Source organism: Ochotona curzoniae, unplaced genomic scaffold, assembly GCF_017591425.1.
Source record: "Ochotona curzoniae isolate NIBS_2020 unplaced genomic scaffold, NIBS_Ocur_1.0 scaffold_2587, whole genome shotgun sequence".
Taxonomy (NCBI): domain Eukaryota; kingdom Metazoa; phylum Chordata; class Mammalia; order Lagomorpha; family Ochotonidae; genus Ochotona; species Ochotona curzoniae.
Window position 1 is genome coordinate 8,654,702 of NW_024467096.1, and position 22,156 is coordinate 8,676,857.

At 38.5% G+C, this 22,156-nt stretch overlaps 1 protein-coding gene across 1 annotated transcript in view; it reads left to right on the forward strand.

The window, feature by feature from the left end:
* ATP13A5 (ATPase 13A5) overlaps window positions 1–22,156 on the forward strand; it is a 106,691-nt gene that overhangs the window by 44,093 nt on the left and 40,442 nt on the right. Inside the window, exons 13-19 of the mRNA XM_041002818.1 lie at window positions 3,853–3,914; window positions 5,978–6,128; window positions 8,887–8,973; window positions 9,781–9,937; window positions 11,942–12,059; window positions 20,192–20,316; window positions 21,062–21,222. Coding sequence (XP_040858752.1) covers window positions 3,853–3,914; window positions 5,978–6,128; window positions 8,887–8,973; window positions 9,781–9,937; window positions 11,942–12,059; window positions 20,192–20,316; window positions 21,062–21,222 — 861 coding nt within the window. The remainder of the gene's footprint in view (window positions 1–3,852; window positions 3,915–5,977; window positions 6,129–8,886; window positions 8,974–9,780; window positions 9,938–11,941; window positions 12,060–20,191; window positions 20,317–21,061; window positions 21,223–22,156) is intronic.

A 22,156-nucleotide genomic window follows, 5' to 3' on the forward strand; every position in this document is an offset into this window, starting at 1 on the left:
GTGGAGAGAAAGGGATTTTGGTTTGTTCAAAAGAGGAGCCCGAGGAGTTAGGACAAGGAGGATAGATATTAGCAGAATCATTTGAAGCAGAGGAGAAAATGTAATTTCATTTCAAATCTGATTTGTTTGTACTTAGGTGTCACATTGTTTGACTAAAAACATAGGCATAAATGTACTCCTAGAATTATCAAGATGTCAAAAGTAGCTGTTATTCTCATGCATGTCGACCAGCCTTACATGACAAAGCATGAGAATAATTAAGTATCACATCCAGTTAGCATTTCTTTTGAAATGGGAGCCGTCTCTACAATCCACGCAGTCTTTGGTGTTAGTTAAGATCCCTTCCCTCATAACTTCTTGGTGATTTCTATTTTTGACACCAGTGACTCCATCTTGCTTTTCGCTGCCTCCTTGAGGTCAGTATTCTTGTCTGAGCACACTGTAACTGGGTTCTGTTTGTCCCTCACTGCAGATTGCATTTGACCTGATTGTTGATCTGGCCCAATGTTGGCGGGGAGTATTTGACCACCAGAAGTTAGTGTCAGCAATCTTTGCAGCCACACTGGAACAACACAGAGTTTAGGATAAGCACTCCTCAGGCTAACTTCACATAGACTCCATTGCTAAACCTACATTTATCTGTTCTGTAGGCACAGTCATCATCTCAAAGTGGTTCAACAGCATTATCTTGCTGAGAAATATACATCTATGGCACAAATCTCAAAAATGACAATAATGTAACAAAACCAAGAGAGCATCTAAATTCAGAAGAGGTCAAACTTGAAAAGCAGGAGTATTATGATTTGTTGATTGACTATTTGCATTACGTGTGACAACAAAAGTTCTTGGAAAATTCTCAAAATCAAGAGTCAATCCATGGCAGACTTAGATTTTCTAAATCATAATTTCTAATGTTTTGAAGCTTTAGGGTCTAATAAGAAATAACAATCTCAGTTACTCATTATAAGCTTTAGAACTTTGCAAACCAGGCATTTCAAGCACAAGTTTTAGATTTGCTATTATTGTCAACTGTATCTTATTATGAGTGGAAGAGCTTTACTGAACTTATGAAGCAATCATATTGCCATGAAAATTTAAAAATCCTCATAAGAGTTGAGGAGATAAACACTTTTATCTCTTAATCAAAGCATAGTAAATAAGAGGAATCACAGGAGTTTTCCTAAACCTAAAAATATGAAACATTCAAATACAGTACTAATGGTATTTCATCAATCTTAAATAGTCAAAAACCTATTTTCATGAATAGGTTAAGTCTTAGAAGACTCAGCTTTCCCAAGAGGAACTTAAAGAATAGAAAACATAAGAGATTACTTGAAAGTTTGTGACAGAGATGGAGCAGAAGGACAGTTCTAGAAGATAAGCATTCCACCAATGACAGATATCATACATGGCCCCAAGACAAGGAAGAAAAGGATGGAGTGACACCTGCAGCAGTCTTCGTTGCAGTTGGAAGTAGTCTGTCTCCTAAATAACTTCACTCTTTCTCTTGCTGTTACATGTGCAAAAAAAAGTCCGCACTTATCACCAATCAGGGGTCAGAATGGTAATTGTCACAACAGCTTCATGTTAGATTCAGGACCAAATAGCAACTCATTAGAAACTTGCTGATGGAGATTCTTTTACCCAGTAAGCTAGAGTACACAAGGGAGATGGATGAAATATGTCATTGCCTACTTGTTTCTGAAACTAATTGTTTCCAGCAGCTGTTCACTTTATGACCTGTCTCATGCTATGTCATCTGTATTCTCATGAACTCCTCTACTGGGTAGTTGGAGTGGCCACTCTTGGGCTTTCTTGGCCAAACACCGTGTGGCCCTATGGCAGAGGACACTGCCAAGACCTCTGGACTGGGAAATAGCAGTAAGAGAAACCTGCGTTAGACATTAAGTTTGTGGGTGGATTTTTAATACAAGTAGATTAAACTACAATTCACTTTGTTTCATTTTAGTTTTCACATTAAAAATCTTCATCACTGTGATTTTATAATAAAGCACTCCACAATTAAGAGAATTTCCATCTACTTGCTCTATCCCTGGGATCCTGAGTGTCCAATCTTTTTTCAAAAACCTTACAGAAAGTGCAATTCAAAGAAAAGTTTATTTTAGTACAAAATACTTTTTAAGTTCAGGTATTTGAGAAATCTTCATAAAGTTGATGGAAATACCTAATGTTAGAAAATACGCATAAATGTCATGTTTTTTTTTCCCTACAACAAAATAGACTTATTCTTGAATTCCATTTTTATGAATATTTTGGTGTCCTCTTCTATTTGCATATTTCTATTTTATGTTGCTCTATCACCTATTCTCTAGCGCAAGCTCTTTTTATTCAGGGCCAGGCTTGTATTTATGCTAAGAGGTATTCTTTTCTTATGCCCTTTAGAAGTTTAACTATGATTTCATTTCCCATCTATTTATAACTAGTTTTGTTGTATAAGAGTCATTTTCACATACAAAAATTATATAGTTTCATTTCTGTTTCACTGCAGAAAATCTGTTGACATGTTTAAAAACATAATCTTGTCATTGGGAAACCATTTCCTTTTGAATTAACTTGATAACTCTTTTTGAAGTGGAACAAGTAGAGAGGATTTGGACAATAAGCACATATGTATTGGGGCACTCCTAGTACTCAGAAGATAAATGAAAGAAAAGAATTTTTTAGAGGTTAAGGAATAACTCATGTGCACATGTGAGCTCTTTGTTTATGAAATCCAAATAAATTAATGAAACAGATAGCTTAATTCTTTAATATGGAAATCCAGAACAGGTATGCATCTTTGCATGTACTTTGCAGAATCCTCATATTTCTGGTGATGGGAGGATTCATGCTGTAATGTTCTTGGGCTGCTCACATCACAGCCAACCTGTTTCTATGGTTTTACTTGGTCATGAGAACAGAGAGTCATGGCTGCACTTCACTGTAAAACATTATGCTATGACTATAGACGACATCATTTGATGAGAAACTAGAAAATCCAGTGCCTTCTATCTCAAAGCAGTGATGTCAGAGGTGGGTGTGGTGTTGCATGATGCTTGGGAACACATGCCCCTTGCCTGTCAGTGCTGAGACAGTGGTGGGCACTCCACTTGCCCTCGTATTGGGCACTCAGCAGGCCCAAAGTTAGGATTCCATAGCAGGAAAACAGGGTTGAGATTTATGGAAAACCATGAGGCAAGGAAAAGCGATGGTGCTGACATTGCTCAGGGTTTGTTTTTGTTTTTGCTTGTTCTGTTATCTGACAAACATTCTGCCATAATGCAGCAAATCACATCTCCTGACCATTTTCTTCTTGGTTGAACAATTAAACTCACTCACGGATGTTAATTAATAGTTATTAGCACCCAGTCTCTCTCTGCTGTCTCGAAGTTCTTTATCAACATTTCATTATCAATGTAGACTGTGACAATTTTTTAGAAAATTACTGTGAGCCAGATGGCAAACTCTGAGCCAAACAGCCTTGGAAAGAAAAAAAAAAAAGCGACTTCTGCTGGGGAAGACAGGAGTTGCCAATTAAAGCGTCAGATGCTCTCAGGCTAGTTTTTGTTGAGTTGCCATATACTACACCTGCCCCATATAACAACAGCAGCAGTCACAACAATAAACAAATAAAATCAAACCAAAACATTTGTATTTTGTTGTCAAAGTTAGTAACTAGAATCACCAAATAGGAACATGGAATTCTGGGGATCATTTATTGCCTGATTTCAGGTTAGATGTTTACAGACATCTGAATTTACCATTATTTTGGGGAAAACTTTTTTTTTAAATCATGATATAACTAAAAACTTGAAATATTATACTAATCGCAATTCTAATCATTTTATCCAGACTGGTACTCTTACCGAAGATGGGTTGGACCTCTGGGGGACTGTCCCTACTGCTGACAATTGGTATGTCCCTTGAGTGCAGATAGGATGTGTGACTGGTAGGGCTACTTTAGTGATACTCAGATCCAGTACTTCACTCTTGTGTATAATTAAATGAGATTCAAGTTCAGACATAAGGAGAGCAGATTGTCAAAGTCTGCATGAAAAAAGGAAATAGAATAAGATGGATAATTAAAGGGCTGAATGAATAAAACAGAGGAACAAAGTGAAATTGAGACCAGAGTTAATTGAAAGTCATAAAAGTTTCTGGTTGGCTTTGTGGGGTCAAGGGTTGGGAGGGTGGTCTAGGAAAGAATGGCTTCATCTTTTCCCTTGAGGAATTCAGTTTAGTGGGATCCAAAAGTATCAATAGACCCATCTTCAATGTATAGCATAGGCTATGGGAATTTTGCTATTAAGGCAGAGATTTCTGATTTTAGAGAGATGAAACAATATAGGTTTATTCAAGTTGCACACTACTGACTTATAGATAGTGGGTAGAAATAGAAATCAGTTATAATGTTCAGTGGATCAAACATAATTAACTGAGATGTCCTTTGGGATCAGTTTTGAAGGATGTGTAGCTAGCAATTTTGTGGAGGAACTGAAAGCTGGTACTAGAGGGAGAAGAGAACAATCACACAGATGTCCAGCAGAGAGCTGGAGAGGGGAGACAGGACCCTTCTCTAGGTGGTGTCCCATGCTCTTATCTGCATGATGTGGGACTGAGGCCAGCCTTCTGCATTTCACTGATGACTTTTAGGCTTGGGATGTTCAATTTTGGACATCACACATCGGTTGAGGCTATGGTTGCTAAGCAAATGTCCTTTATACTCTAGTATCTGAGACATGAAAGACACGGATATGAAGATTCAAAGAAGACCTGGAGAAGACAAGTCATTGATTCCACATGAAGGACTTTGGCCTTTATCAGCTAGAGCACAGGGAGCCTTTCGAAGGTTTTGAGCACAAGAATTGTGTAATGATAGCTCTGCCTTAGCATGCAGAGACTCTAAGACATGGATAGAGCCAGCTGCAACACGTACACATCTGATGTAGGGGGCAGCCAGGATGACATAGCAGAAGATACCCTGGGCTGGGAGAAGGGCAGTCAATGAATTAAATGCATGCTAACCCTACTCCTGTGTTTCTGCGCTGTCTCAGCCAGGCAGGACCTCTGTTGCCTAAAGCAGTGAAAGGAGAAAAGGCTGTTAGCAGTATTCTCTCACTTCCATTTGTGGTCTTAGCACTCTAGGTTTTTAGAAACAACAAGATCTGGCAACTATTCAGTTCCAAGATGTGAGGAAATGAAGGTGAATTGTGTCACTCAATCTTGTCAAAAAGGAAAGCAGATGGTAGAAGGAGATGCAAACTAGGGATTTCAGAAAATGGGACAAATTGCGTAGAGGTGGCCAATGAGCACCACTTGGAGTTCATGCATACTCTTACTACTTGGAACTACCATGCAGGCTTCTTCCTAACCCTAATTTTCTGTTCTTCTAGCGACTTCTGGCCTACAATACAAAATACTTTAGAGAAAGAATAATAGAGTCTGCCATGGTAGCTCTGTTTCCTGTTCATGTACCTTTCTCAAACACTACCATTACACAGGCTTTTTATGAGTAACCCTACAAAGTTATATCTCTGTGATGATTCCCAAGCCCTCTAATGATACAGTATGAATTGACTAATGGAAAATATTTGAGAAGAAAATTCTGTTCAACTCCAAGAACAGCTTTCACAATAACCATTTAGCAGGTAGAATGTTCTGGTTGAAAATGTGAATGAATCAAAGGCATCAAATCTCTGGACAATGGTAGAAATAGAAAGAAGTTTATGTTGGCTTTAGAATCCTGCATGTGAAGGACAGGGGTAGGGGTAGAGGCTTAAATCTAGGTACAACTTGAGCAGAGACAATATTGAGTTTCAGGTTAAGTAGTTTGGACTGTATCAGATGGAGAGTAAGGAGCTTTTGAAGGGATTGCCAGGTAAGGTAGGAGACTGTAATTCTCAGTAAGATTAAAGGGGAAGAATGTGCAAAATGATTTTATTGAAGATTTTAATTTTATCATTGTCTTTTCTACCAGTTTCCAAAAAGTTCACAGCTTTGTCTCAGACAAGGCTGTACCTTGGGGTCCACTGTGTGCCGCCATGGCCAGCTGTCATTCTCTGATCCTTCTCGATGGGACCATCCAGGGAGACCCATTGGACCTCAAGATGTTTGAGGGCACCGCTTGGGTAAGATGCTAGTGGGCCCAGTATGGTAGCCTAATGGTTAAATCCTTGCTTTCCACGTGCCAAGATCCCACATGGGCCCGGTTCATGTCACCGCTGCCCCACTTCCTATCCAGTTCCCTGCTTGTGGTCTGGGAAAGCAGTAGAGGATGGCCCAAAGCCTTGGGACTCTGCACCCACGTGGGAGACCCAGAAGAAGCTCCTGGTTCCTGGCTTCAGATCAGCTCAGCCCCAGCTGTTGTGACCACTTGGGGCGTGAATTAGCAGATGGAAGATCTTTCTCTCTGTGTCTCCTTCTTGTATATCTGACTTTACAATTTAAAAAATTTTAAAGATGGTAGTTCAACTGAATGAGAAGAAACTGAGGAAATACATTGGGAGTACAGATGTGTTTCTTTTTCTTTAAGCTTTTCATTACATGAATGAAACTAATTTTATATATTTTATATGTACAGTTGTTAAATTTTTATATATTTATTGGAAAGACAGCTTTATAGAGAGAAGGAGAGACAGAGAAAAGATCTGCCATCTGCTGATTCATTCCCCAAGTGGCTTTAATGGCTGGTGCTGAGCTGATCCTAAACCAGTGCCATTGGTTAGTGCTGAACCTATGGATTGCAGCTCTACAACTGAGGAATTAGTTGATTTTATTTTGTTTACATCTAAATAGTCACATGAGGCTGCAAGCTCTTTTATGGGGCAGCAGAAGTCTAGACACTGAACATGGGGACCTTTATGATAATTGGCTTGATATTCTAAGCTGGACGTAAATAGAATCTAAAGGATAGAAGCCCTTTGTGGAGGTTCCAGGAATGTAATGTGAGGAGTTCTGAACTCTACCACAGTTTGGTCATATGATCCTAAATACAGAATCAAAACTGAGTCTGTTCTCTTCTCTTGACATTGGGAATAACAGTCACTCACTCCTGGCTGAGCACTGAGGTGATGAACATCAGGGGGTTTTAGGGACTGCTATGAAATTACAAATAGAAGGTAACCATGTATGTCTTCCTTATTTTAATAATTATATTTGCTGCCCTCAAAAATTGAAACAAAATAAAAATACACATCAGATCAATAGAGCTGTAAAAGAATGGAAACAACCAATGGCATGATAGACACCTCAGAGGAAGTTGACAGAATGATGTGCAATGGAAAAAATTTAGCTTTCTAGAGGCCAAGTTAATAAAAGGAGAAAGTGGTAATAGGGCAGTTGTTCGATAACAGAGTTAAAATGAGAATATGTTCTGTGGAGAGTTTTTATTTGGCATGCACAGTCATAGTAACACTTTCCCTGAATCTTAATGAACAATCAATATCCTGATGAAGGCACATCCTCGTTGATGTCACCAGGATGCATTGTAGAATCCTTAGTGCCGTATGTGAGCTTGGTCTTGGTCCCGAGGAATGGCTTCCATCGAAAGAGTGTGATAGCACAGAAGCTGGGGCTTTCTTTGGGAACATCCATCTTCAGTGTTAGCTTTGTAAGAACAGTTGTAGCTACCTAAAACAAAGGATGAAAGTGCAAGAGTGTTCACTGAATTTAAAGCTGCGTCAGAAGCAGTCTCTTGTTCAGCACCTTTGGCAGAGGTACCTTCCACTAACATTAGGAGGAGGGAACATATTCTTGCAAACTTCTAGGAATTTTAGTGCTAGAAGGGGGTATCAGAATCTGATATCTGGGGAAGTGAGGTGATATACTCAAAGTTAAGCCAACTAATCACTATAGTTGAGACTAGATGCTGTTTTCTATTTTCTGGCCTCTAATATTTTATGTATGACTGCCATTTTGTATTTTTCTATATGCCTTTTTGAAAGAGAAATGCTTCTGGAATACACTTATTCAGAAAGAGAAACACATAAAAAATCTTTCACCTACTGATTAATTTTCCAAACTTCCTTATATGCTTTAAAAATATTTAAAAGGCATCATGAGAGAGACAGAGACAGAGAGAGAGAGAGAGAGAGAGAGAGAGAGATTTTCCACTACTGGTTATTGCAAATGGCCACAGTGGCTGGAGTTGGGTCAGTCCAAAGCCAGGAGGAGCCAGGAGCTTCATCCAGGGTCTCACACCTTGGGCCATTAGCCGTTGTTTTCCCAGGCCATTAGCTGGGAAATGGATCAGAAGTAGAGCTAATGGGACTGGAACGGACAGCCATATGGGATGCCAATGCTACAGGTGGCAGTTATGCCATGGAAACCGCGCTACGTTCCCATGTTTTAATATTAATACTGGCTTTTCAATGACATTAGTTTCTGTTATAACATCCAAAGTTTACAAATGTAGTATGTGTGTCCTAATTTGCTAGCAGCTGATCTGTTAACCCTACAAATGTCTAAATTAAGAGATGTGCATACATACAACTTAAAGAAGTAGCTCTTTGTGTATTTAGGGCCTGCTTCTGCATCATCTGAGATATACGCTCAATATTATCAGAGAGTACATGTTCACTTAATTCTTTCACCTTTTACTAAACATAACGGTTTAGGAGGAATCGCTGAGCTGTAGCTAATGCTTCTTTACCAGTGCTCCTTAAAAGGTATTCATAACATTTCTGGCTTTTTGACATTCTACAGAAAGTTCTTTAATATAAAACTACACAACAAAAATTTGACAATGACTGTGTTAAGATAATTGGCCTGAAATAAAAAATATGTGAAAAGGGCTTTGAAAAGATTAAAGTGTTATACAAATAAGAGATATTTCTTTCTTGCTGTTTTTCTCCCAGAAATTTGATGAGTGTTTTCATTTTCTAACAGAAAATGGAAGAATGCGATGTAGATGCCTGCAAATTTGGACTACCAGATTCCAGCATAATAATAAAGCCAGGACCCAAAGCTAGCCAGGTATGATGTGCTTCTTCAAGTTATGTGACTCTTTTTTTTTGTAAGATTTATTTATTTTTCATTGGAAAAGCAAATTCACAGAGAGAAGGAGAGGCAGGGAGAAGGATCTTCCAAGTGCTGGTTTACTGCCCAAATCACCACAAGAGCTGGAGTTGAGCCAATTCACATTCAGGAGCCGGAAATCAGGATCCTCCTCCAGGTCTCCCACATGGGTTCAGGGTCCCAAGGCTTTGGAACATCCTCCACTGCTTTTCCAGGCCACAGGCAGTGAGCAAGATGGGAAGTAAAGCATTAGGGACACTCTTTCCAGATGGGATCCTGGTGCTTTGAGGTGGATGCTTGACCAGTTCAGCCGATGCACTGCACCCAAAGCATATGATTTTTAACTGGTGAACTTCTCTGACTTTTCTATATTTTTGTAGCCCTGTAATTTGGACTTCTCTCATCATATTTCATTGGTTTGGTCACCTCTGAGCTCAGCCAGGAATTTACTGAGCAAGAAGGTATGCCAAATGCTATAATAAAAGCTTCAGAAAGAACTTTGGGAGTCAGAGGTAGGAATGACCCCAAGGGATATGACCTGGAAATTTGGTTTGGAAAAGGACTGAGATTTTAGCAGGCAGTCAAGGGAAAGGCCAGATAACTTCTAGAAGGAGTTACCCAAGAAGCAGCTAGACAAGCTGGAATATTGTGACACACACAGCCCTTCATGATGGCACTGGGCACATTCTAGAGTAAACCACTCTGTGCATTGGCTAGACATTGTCCAAAGGCCTTAGACACTCCCTTTTTTTGATGCCCATGCAGAGTCCTGTAAAAGCCATCGCCATCTTGCGCCAGTTTCCCTTTTCCTCGAGCCTGCAGAGGATGTCTGTGATCGCTCAACTGGCTGGGGAGCATCACTGCCACATCTACATGAAGGGCGCCCCAGAAATGGTGGCCAAGTTCTGCAGACCCGAAACAGGTATGACATGTTTCTCTTTGAAGATGTAAAAGGCTTTAGAAGATGCAATACGTGATGCAAGCACACACAGGAAACTGCAGTCTATGGATGTGAATATTTTCTGGGTAACGTAGAAAGAAGGCCCGTACAAGATGAAGGTGGTGATTGCAAGGTGCAGAGGCAAAGTGTCTTTCCCAGCCGTGATGCAGCCAGCAAAGTATAACTGCTATGAGGCACTGGGGAGCATCAGAAGCCAGGAAGGGGTGAGACTATGGGGTCAGAGAAGAGGGTTAGAATGAGGAGTATTTCAGAGGGAATCAAAGAAAGAGATCTGGATCCTGCATTGGTCCTACAGAGAGTGGAGGCTACCCACACCGATGGGGCTCAGGCAGATTGATGGAAAGAGAATATAGAGAAAATAGATATTTAGGGGGAAAAAAAGTGATTAGAGTAAATTAGATCATATTAAAGAAGGCTAATTGATCATTTCACAGCAATTTTATCTCTCTGGGCCAGGTTTCGAGCTGATTTGTATTGTCTCCTAGTTGTACAAACATATGCATTCTCTAAGTGCCAGCTGAATTTATCAGAATATTTTTGCATTCAAATGAGTTCATTTGGATCAAAGTGGCCTTTTTTAATCCTGACTTTCATCCATATTCTCCTGGTGATTGCTGATAGCTGCCAGCTTGTGCACAGAATTCTAGATTTGGCAAATGATTGCTTGAATTTTTCTATTTAGAGACTTTTAAACCTTAGAGAGCGCTCCTTTCTCTTTTACTTTGGTCATCCTCATGGCTCCCACTACTCCTGCCTTTCACAGACTAAGTCTTGTCCTGTTTGGTCCAGTACTGACCTAAGAGAGCATGGTGTGGACCCCTAAACTGACACCTGCTGTTTCTGCTCTGTCAGTAACAACAGAGCACTGTTTCTTCTATTCTAACACCATCTTCTGTTGGCTTAAGACTTAGAGAACATTCTTGAAACCAGATCCCCATCTCAGGGAGTGTGTTAGAATTATACAAAGTCTGAAATTAGTGGAATCTGCAGGCCCTTTTACTTAAAATATGGAAGCTTGAGGTGTAGAGAAAACTTGAGCTGATCTAGAGCAGAAAGTCAGTTGGGATGAAAAGGAATTACGATATCAGGACCCATCATCACTGAGACTGTGCTGGGAATTCTTCAATAGCTACACAAGCATGCTATAAACAGGAAAGATTTATGAATATAAACGAATGGTTACCAATTCTGTAGCAACACACATATGTTTGTATTGTCATCATCCAATGCTGTGGTTGGCCAACTTTCCTGTGATGAGCCAGACTGTAGATATTTTAGGTTTTTCCAGCTACCCAATATCTTTTTCAACTACTCAACCCTGCCTTTGTAGATTTAAAGCAGCCACAGACCAAACAAACAAACAAACAAAAACAAAAACAAAAAAACCCAAACAACCCCCTGAATAATAAAATGAAGAAAAAAACCTCCACATGGATGTGAGTGAGTTGCAATGAAACCTTATTTACAAAGGCAGATAGCGGGCCAAATCTGGCATGTGTGTCACAGTTTGCAGACCTCTGATCTAGCAGGTTGACAGTTTCTCACGTTTCATTGACACAGATGTGGTCCTATGATCTATTCTCACTGAATTCACTGCATTTGACACCTGATTTGCAAAATTAACTGGAATTGCTATAACAAAAATACAATACATGGAGTGGCTTAACCAATAGAAATGTATTTCTCATAGTTCTAGAGGCTGAGAAGTACAATCTTAAGGCATCAGATAATTAGGGTCCTGCTAAGGGCCATTTTTTTTCCCAGATTTGCAGATGTCTACCTGCTTGCTGTGTCCTTGCTTAGTGGAGAGAGATTATCTCCTGTTTATACTGTCAGGGCACTAATCCCATTCATAAAGGCTCCATCCTCATCTCCCAATTACCTCCGTGCATCTTAGAGTCTGTCTTATGAGCTGGGAAACCTTCATCATGACTTCACACTTACCTGTCCCTGCTCTTCTGGCAGTGCCCAGAAATTTCCAACAGGAGCTGAGAAATTATACAGTGCAAGGTTTCCGGGTCATTGCCCTGGCCCACAAGGTCTTGAAGACGACGAAGCTTTCAGAAATGGAACATTTAACCAGGTAAGGATCTTGGAAATTGGCACAAGGTCCCACTCTGTGGACCTGAGGGAATGAACTCTGGAGGTATACAGAGGAACAGTTCACATCATTGGGAAGTCCCTTGAGGGTGGAGACTCAATCGCATTCATCCCTAAGTCAAAGAGCACTTCTAGGGTTAGTCTCATTCCACCAAAACCTACTGATTACCCCTTAACATCAGAGCATTATGTTAACACTCCATATATAGAGATGTTGATGAGAGATAGAACTTTGAGTTTCAGAATTCTTTAGACTTGGTTTCTACCAGGGATCAATTAGATACCTCCTTCGGATCTGAGGAGGTAATAAATGCAAAATGAAGAAAGAAAATATAGCAATTGTGCTCATGAGAAGATAATGCATAGACTTTTTTATTCATTGTACTTAAATAATTTAAAATTAACAACGTTATAGAACATACTCAAAAATATAAACACAATGAATTCCACATCAGATATATTAATAACCATTAATTTTCTACCAATTTGGTTTCATCTAATGTAGCACTTCTTGGATTATGCTTTTTTTTAAAAAAATTTCTCTATCAATATAAAGAGAACTGATTTTATATATTTCTCATAGGTAAAATTCTAAGTATACTTCCCTCCATCCTCCCTCACTCAATACCTGTTCTTTCACCTTTCTTTTTATTTAACATTTTTAAAAAATATAAATTTCAAACCACTCTAGAATCACAGACTTAGTACACCACTAGCTATAATTTTCAACAAGTGAAAAGGAAAAGATCACAGTTCCGTACGAGTATAAGCAAGGGATAAAAATAACAATCAAGTCACATTATGTGTGTTTCACTGCTATTCAGTTTCTTTTTTTTTTTTTTTTGCGTTCTATATTAACTACCACATATCAGAGAAAATGTAATATTTGTCTTTTGGGGACTGGTTTATTCTACTAAAATGTAATGATTTCCAATTGCATCAATTTTGTTACAAAAGATAGAATTCCATTCCTTTCTATGCTGAACAGTATTCCATAGTATATGTATATGTATGTATACATATGTGTATATATCTCATAGTTTCTTCATCCGGTCGTTAGCCAGTAGATATCTGGGTTGATTCCATATCTTTGCTATTGTGAATTAAGATGCAGTAAAGATGATGGTATAGATAAATCTTCTATATGAGGATTTCATTTTGTTTTGGCAAATTCCTAGAAAGGGATGGATGGATCTTACGGTAGGTTTATATTTAGCTATTGAGGAATCAACATACTGATTGTACTTTACGGAGTCTTAAACAAGGATTGTACTGGTTCACATTGCTGCAGTGTATTAGGGTATCTTTTCCCCTACTTCTCGTCAGTATTTATTATGTTTTGATTTTTGTATAATACTATTCTAACTGGGAGGAGGTGATATTTCATTGTAGTTTTGTTTGTGTTTACCTCATGGTTAACATGAAGATCTTGAACATTTTTTATGTGCCTCCTAGCCATTTGTGTTTCATTTTCTAGAAGATGTCTAACCATGTACTTTGTCCATTTCTTAGCTCAACTATTTGCTTTGTGGTTGGTGAGTTTCTTGAGCTCTTTATAGGCACTGATGTTTTGTCAGTAACATAATTTGCAAATATTTCTCTCCCATTCTATCTCTTGCTTCATTGTTGGGTATTTTCTTCACAGTGAAAAGTTTCTTAGCTTTCTATAATCACGATTGTCCATTTTTGCTTCTATTGTCTATACATATGGGGCCATTTCCAAGCTGTCTTTGCATGTGCCAATGTCTTTCAGCGTTTCCCTCATGTTTTCCTCTAGTAATATGATGGTATCAGGTCATACATTTAGATATTTAATCCCATGTAAGCTGATTTTTGTATAAGGTATAAAACATGGTTCTTGTTCCATACTTCTGCATGAGAAGATCCAATTTTCCTAACACCACTTGTTGAGACTGTCCATCCTCTAGGGGATTGATGTTAGAGTGTTTGTAAGAAATGTTGGCCACAGAGGTGGGGACTAATTTCTGGGATTTCTACTCTGCTCATTGGTCTACACATTTGTTTTTGTTCCAGAACCAGGTTGTTTTGAGAAATGCTGCCTTGCACTATGTCTTGAAAGATGATGCTGTGATGCCTTCAGCTTTGTTTTTGTTGTTTATGATTGATTTAACTCCTTGACATCTTGTGTGTTTCCATATGAATTTCAGCATCACTTCTTTTAGAACTAAGAACGTTCTGGATATTTTGATTAATATCACATTGAATCTAAATTGCTTTGGTTTATATGGGCATTTTGATGATATTAATGATTTCATTCCATGTCATAGAGGTTTTTTTATTTTTTATGTCTTCTTTCTTTAATTTTTTATAATTTTCATTGTAGAGATCTTTCAACTCCTTGGTTAAATTGATTCCCAGATATTTAATTTTTTCTTAATTATTTTTATTGACTTTTTGACATTTTATTGACAATTTAAATGGTAAATGGGATTGACCTCAGAGGTTCCTTTTCAGCCTGGGCAGTGTTCATATATACAAAGAATATTGATTTTTGTGTATTGATTTTATATTCTACATCATTCCCAATAGTCTCTTAGTGAAGTCTTTTGGTTATCCTATATAAGGTTCATGCCATTTGCAATAGAAATAATTTTATTTCCTCCTTTTCAGTTTGTATTCCTTTGATTTCTTTTTCTTGCCTAATGGCTCTTGCTAAAATTTCCAAACTATGTTGAATAACAATTCTGAAAGTGAGTATCCTCGTCTGATTCTGATTTTAGTGCAAATGCTTCCAGTTTTTCTTCATTTAATATCATGTTGGGTATAGGTTTGTCATAGATTGCCTTGATTGTGTTGAGAAAGGTTCCTTATATGCTCAATTTGCAGATGGTTTTATTTCTTATTATGAAAGATGTAGCATTCTACCAATTTTTTTTCTCTGAACCTATTGAGGAAATCATACAATTTTTATTCTATAATTTATCAATTTGATGCATCATATTTATTGATTTGTTTATATTGAACCATTTCTGAACACTGGAGATAAATCTCATTTGGTCTGGGTGAATGTCTTTGCAATATACTTCTCTCTCTATATATATATTTTGAGAACTTTTGCATTGTTGTTCATCAGGGATGTTGACCTATAGTTACCTTCCTCTTTCTTTGTTGTATTTTTTTTCTGAATGTTGAAATTAATGAGTTTGAGAGAATTTCTTGCCTTACAATTGACTGGAATGTTTTGAGGAGAACTGAATTAGTTATTTAAAAGTTTGTTGCAGTTGAGCAGCAGTGAAGCCATCTGATCCTTTTCTTTGTTGAAAAGATCTGTTTTATAAGATTTTTTTTTTATTGCAAAGTCAGATATGTAGAAAGGAGGAGAAACACAGAGGAAGATCTTCCATCCCCAAGTGATTCACTCCCCAAGTGATTGCAACAGCTGGAGCTGAGCCGATCCAAAGCTAGGAGCCAAGGCGCCAAGGGCTTTTCTGGGTCTCCCATGCAGGTGCAGGTTCCCAAGGCTTTGGGCCGTCCTCGACTGCTTTCCCAGGCCACAAGCAGGGAGCTGGATGGGAAGTGGGGGCCACTGGGATTAGAACAGGCACCTTTATGGGATCCTGGCATGGTAAAGGCTGGCCCACTGCACTGAGCCCTGGAAAGATCTTTATTATTGACTTAATCTCTATATTATTACTATATTATATTTAGCTCTTCTTTGTCTTCATCACTCAGTTTTAGTAGATTGTGTGTGTTCAGACATCTGTCCATTTCTTCTGTGTTTTCCAGCAATTTGGCATATGGCTATATTTTAGTAATTATTGATGGTTCTTTTTATTTCTGTGGTAGTCATTTTAACATCTCCTTTTTCAACTCTGATTTTATTAATTTGGGTCATCTCCTTTTTGGTTAGGATAATTGTGCGTCAATTTTATTAAAAAATCAGCTCTTCATTCACTGACCTTTTGTATATTTTTAAATTTGTTCATTTAGATTTTATTTCTTCTCTGATTTCTCTGATTTTAATGATTCCTTTCTTCCTAGTAATTTGGAGTTTTGCTTGTTCTTGTTTTCCTACATCCTTGAGATGCATTGTTAGATCATGCATTGGATACCTTTTCAGTTTCCTGATGTAGGCACTAACTTCTATGGCTTTCCTGTTAGTGCTTGATTTGCCATATCTAATAAGTTTTGAAATACTGTATTGTAATTTTCATGCACTTCTGGGAAATTTTTGAATGCCCTTTTGAATTTGTTTTTGACACATCATTCACTCTAGTCTCCATGTGTTTGCATATACTCGAATTTCTTAAGGTACTAATTTTTAGCTTCACTCCATTGCAGTCTGAAAACATGTACTTTTTGAGTCATCATAAGCTCTACCCTAGATAAAGTTGGATGCACAAATGAGAAGAATATGTATTCTGCAGTTGTGGGATGAAATAACGTGTAGATATCAATTAAATCCGTTTTCCAACAGTATCGATGAGTTTTCTTGCTTCTTTGCTGATTTTTTTTTTGTCTAAGTCAGTTGATGAAAGGTGCTAAAGTCTAAACACTGACGTTTAAAAACTGTTTTAAATAGCTGTTTCACATGGAGTGCATATTCACTTACTATAGTCACATCTACCTGTGGAATTGATTCCTTTTCATTACATAACGTCATTCTTCGTTTCATTTAAGTTTTTGTGTTAAAATCTATTTTGTCTGATATTGGGATGGCTTGTCCTGCCTTTTTTCCCTTTTCTTTGGCATGGAATATCTTTTTGTATCCTTTCACTTTCAGTTTGTGCATCTTTGTTAGTGAGGTAGGTTTCTTGCAGGCAGCAAAATGATGAGCTCTGTTTTTTAATTCATTCATCCAATCTGTGTCATTTAATTAGATACTTTAGGCTGTTTAAGTTTAAGGATATTATTGATAAGGAACAACTTGGTCCTGCCACTTTTCCATAAGATTCCTGTTGTTTTCTTTGGGTTTCCTTTGTACTTTTACCAGCAGGTTTTCTCCTTCACATTCTTTCATGATGATGACTCTTTTTCTGCATCTCTTTGTAGCACATCTTTAAGTATCATCTGAATGGCTAGAAAAGTGATGACAACTTCTTTCAATTTCTGTTCGTGTTTGGAGGTCTTAAACCTTCATTTATAATTGGGAGCTTTGCTTGGTACAATATTTGGGATTGGGAACATTTTTCTTTTATAATTAGAATTATGGCTCTCCACTCCCTCCTAGGTTGTAGGGCTTCTGATGAAAAATCAACTGCCAATCTAATTTGAGATCCCTTGAAGAAAATCTGGAATTCCTCTTGTACATGTGTTAGAATGCTCATGTTCTATTTTTTAAAGTTTGACTCTAATGTGTCATGTTATGCTCTTGTCTGATCAATTTGCATCAAAAAAACAGAGGACCGGGTGATTTCTAAGGAGCTTGTTAACTATATTTCATTCTTTAAAATGGAATCACAAAACTTGTTTTGAAATATATGAATGGAATTATGAGATTAACATTCCAGATATTAACTATTTTTGGATAAGCAATAAGACCAATTACATATAGGATTTTTAAATTTTTCAAATACAAGTTGGAATGATGAATGTTAAACTCAAATGAGAAGAAGATTTTTGGAGCTGGTGAAAGAGCACAGCTGTGTTGGTAATTACATGCCTTCCATCAATGCAGGTTTTGTATAAGCATTACACATGAATCAAGGTTTACCAAGAAAGTAACATGCTGTATGAAAACCATCAAAATAAATCAGTGAGAAGAATTTTAGATCTTGTTTCTAGCTAATGAGAAAATGTCAGCCCAATTTATAATAGAAAGTAATGAAGGTAAAAGATGGGAAAATCTGTTTTTGTTTTTTATATTTTTTTATTTTTAATTTTACGGTACAGCTCCATGGAGTCTGGGACTTTCCTATCCCTTTGTCCCACCCTGACTGATTTTCCCTATATTATTACCTTCATAAGTTGTCACAAACCCATCAGCCTAATATTTGAGAAAGTGTGTCTTGACATTGTGGGTAGAGACAATGCCAGACAGTCCAACATCCTATTGTCATTGAGAGTTTCACTGAAAGTCCATCTTTGATTTGGAAGTAGGGATGCATACTGCATTGTATCTTCACATCTGGATATGATAGTTTCTATTATGCCATCACTATACATTCCCTTAAATGAGTAGCCATGAAACAATGTCAACAGCAGGAATGAAGTTAAAGCAAAAAATTTACAGCACATGTAGTTAAACAACACGGGACTGAATAACTAATGTATCGGTGAAGAAAATCTTTAATGAAAATCTTTAAAGAAGTCTACAATTAGTAGATTTCAATTTGAATTATTCTTTGAGATATCTAAGATTTAAAATATTTAGAAAAAAATCCTTGCATCTAAACGTGTAGAATTTTTGCTGCCATTATTCTACCCTAAAAAAAGATAAAACAATTTACATGACATTTACAATGTATTACTGGCATACTAGGGATAATTTAAATTATGTGGGAGTATGTGTGTAGGTTCTATGCAAATACTATGCTGTTTTATATGAGAATTTGAACATCTGCCAATTTGGATATCACAGTGGGACTTGGAACAAATTCCCCATGGACACTGAGGAATGATGAGTTATTCAATAAATGGGCTTGTGAATGAAGGATTTAGCAATTTGTATTCTGCTCCAGAGAGAAGGTATTTCACTGTGTACCCAAGTTTGAATATTTCTCATCAAGACATCAATTCTGATCTTTCTCTTAAATAAGGCTCACTGACCCTGTGTTTGTTTTACCTCCCCCACACTACCGACCTTGCAATAAAGGAATAGTATCAAAACAAACTAGGAAAGTCTTAAGTATAAATGAGGGAAGTGGAATTGTTAATGGAGTCATCAGGTTTTTAAAAAATTAGATACATCATAGCCAGAGAGCAAAATGATAAAGAAAAGCTGGCTCATCTTGCCAGCCCTTCGCAGGGAGGCCCAGACTCACATATAACCTTGGCCCTGAATGGTGAGGCTAACACAGGCAGAGTGCAGAGGACTGGCTGATGGCATGCAGAGAAACAGAACCGTAGCACTCCTTCTCTTCCCTCTCCCTGCAATCTGAACTGTACTTCACAGAGAAATGAACACTGAAAAATCAAGAAGGAACCTTTGGTCTGCACATTTACTTTTTAGAAAGCCACCTGGCAGTCGTTCAATTTCAGGGAAGAAGTTCTATGTAACTAATGTAACCCAGTAAGACTCCAACTTCAGATAGAAAGCTCTTCAGAGCCCTGGCTGATTGGCTGTATTTATTAGAGGTGACAAATGGAGGCTAAGATGAATGACCCATATCCAGTCGAATTGTGTCTTGGTTGCATCATGCACCTGATAAATGTCAAATGATTTGAAATGATTGCAAGTTCAAAGAAAGAGAAAGGTGGGGATGTTCCTTAGAAATTCAAATAAAACCCACAAGGTTATAGAGAAATGTTCTTGGAAAATGTGTACTGTATTTTAATTCAGTTCCTAATCAAGTTTATAAGATAATCTCATGTATGATGAACTGAAGAACCTATATTACAGTCCAAGAACAAGCATATTGTTCTTATCAAAAATTGGATTGGTAATGAGAAAAAGCAGCTTTAAAATATTCATAATTAATTGTCCCTGGGAAGAAGGATGAGGTGGTAGGGAAACAGGGACTAATGGTTTTCCTTACAAGCTCTTGGATTATTATTATATATTTTTTAGTTATCTATTTGAAGGTCAGAGATATTTAGAGGGCAAAAGAGATAGAAAAAGAGAAATCTTTCAGTCACTGGTTTACTTGCAGATGCCAGTAATAGCCAAGGTTGGGCCAGGCCAAAATCGGGAGCCAGGAAGTCTCCCATATGAATGGCAGGGACCCAAGCACTTGAACCATCTTACACTGCTTTCGCAGTCCATTAGTAAGAGTTGCCTTGGAAATGGAGCAGTTAGGACTCAAACTGGCACCATATGGGATGCTGTTGTCATAGGCTTACCCATTGCACCACAACACCAGACACACTTTTTTTTTTTTTTAATGTGCTCATGTGTTGACTTACCAAAGCTTAGGATTTTTAAAAAAGAGTAAATCCAATTGATGAGACTCTATAGCAACACTTCAATATCGATTTTTTTTTGCTGAATTACAGAGAGCATGTGGAGTCGGAGTTAACGTTTCTGGGACTTCTCATCATGGAGAATCGCTTGAAAAAGGAAACGAGGCCGGTGCTGACGGAGTTGAGGCAGGCCCACATCAGGACTGTGATGGTCACAGGTAGGCAGGGAAAGCCCCCTCCAGGGTGACTCTGTCTCAGGCATCAGAAACAGATGCGATGCTCAGCCAGCTGCTGTGACTGAGGCATGGAGAAAACTGTTCAGGCCAACTTAGCTCCTCTGTGGTCCAGTTATCCATGTGGCTCCAACAGGACCAGGAACTTTGGAGGTCAGGGTCCTGGCTCATTCTCTCCAACCAGTTCCTGCTCTTCCTTGGCAGGAAGCTAGCAGTGTTAATAGGGTCCCAGTCCATGTCTAAACATAAGAATGGATGTGCTCTCAGCAAGAATCAAGCACAAAAGCTCCACATGAAGGATGTGAGATGGTGGTCTCCAGGGCAGCAGGACCAGGAATGGTGTATGACCATTAAGCTCAAGTAGAGCTTGGTCCTAAGTGCTGTTTTCCCCACTGACTGAGGGAGGTTTTATGCTATCAACCTGGATCATGCTATGTGCACTGCTAGAAGCTGTTAAGATCTTGAAGATGTGTCCATTCAAGTGCTTAAACATTCCTTTGTTTATCTCTGAGTGTTTTGGTAATACATGGCGGACAGGTGCTAAATTTTGCCAGAGAGAGATATAAGTACAATGTCCACTAGGGACAGTTTTGAGTGGATAGGCAGATATAAAAATCCCTTTATTAATAGATGCCTTGAAGAGCAGGAAGCAAATTGGAGGAGGAGTAGTTCAATTCTGACTATGGAAAAGAGGTTTGTTTCGAGCAAGCAAATTTCCCTTGTTTTCTAGGTGACAACCTGCAAACAGCCATTACTGTTGCAAGGAATTCTGGAATGATTCCTCGAGGTAACCAAGTGATCATTGTGGAAGCCAATGAGCCAGAAGAATTTGTACCGGCCTCTGTGACCTGGCAGCTGGTGGTGAACCAAGAAATTGAGCCTGGAAAGAGCGTGAGCTAATGTTGGACTTGCACTGCCTTCTGCCCTCTAGAAGTTATCATAGTCTTGACTCCTCACATCTGCCCAGAGTTTTGAAGTTTGCAAAGCTTTTTCATCCAGACTTTTCAGTCCAGTCACACACCAATATTACTGGGAGGAGATTTTAAGTATCTTGATTTTGGCAGAAATAAATAAATCAGAAGCCTTGAGGTTGCAATTGGCATGAGCTCTTTTTCCCAGGGATTCCAGTGTGCAGTCATGGTTGAGAATTGCTGATTGACATCCTTCCTTCCCACTTGATCTTCACAATAGCCCTCTGGAGTTAGATGAATGATTCATTTTAGAAATGAGAAAATTGAGACTCAGAAACGTTAGTGGGAAGCAGGCATTCAAGCCTTGTGGTTAAGATGTCCATAGTACTCAGGTTCAGGTCCCAGCCCTAGCACCTGACTCTGGTTTCCTGCTAATGCAGACCTTGAAAGGCAGTGGGAATGGCTAAAGTGGTTGAATTACACTCACCTGTGGAAAACATGGCTTAAGTTCCTAGCTTCTGGCTTCAGTCCACCTCAGTCACGGCCACTGAGAGCATTTGGGGGGTGAACCAATTGGTGGGATCCTTCTATACTTCTCTGCCTCTCAAGTAAGTCAATTAAAAAAAATTTTAAGAAAAGAAATTTAAGCTGAACCTGGCATGATCACCTAGTGGCTAAATCCTTGCCTTGCATGAGTCAAGATCCCAAATTGGTGCCAGCTTTTGTCTCAGCTGCTCTACTTCCCATCCACCTTCCTGCTTGTGGCCTGGGAAAACAGTAGAAGACAGGCCAAAGACTTGGGGCCCTGCACCCACAAGGGAGACATAGAAGAAGCTCCTGGCTCCTGACTTATGATCATCGCAGCTCCAGCCTTTGTGGCCATTGAGGGAATGAACCAGAGGATAGAAAATCTT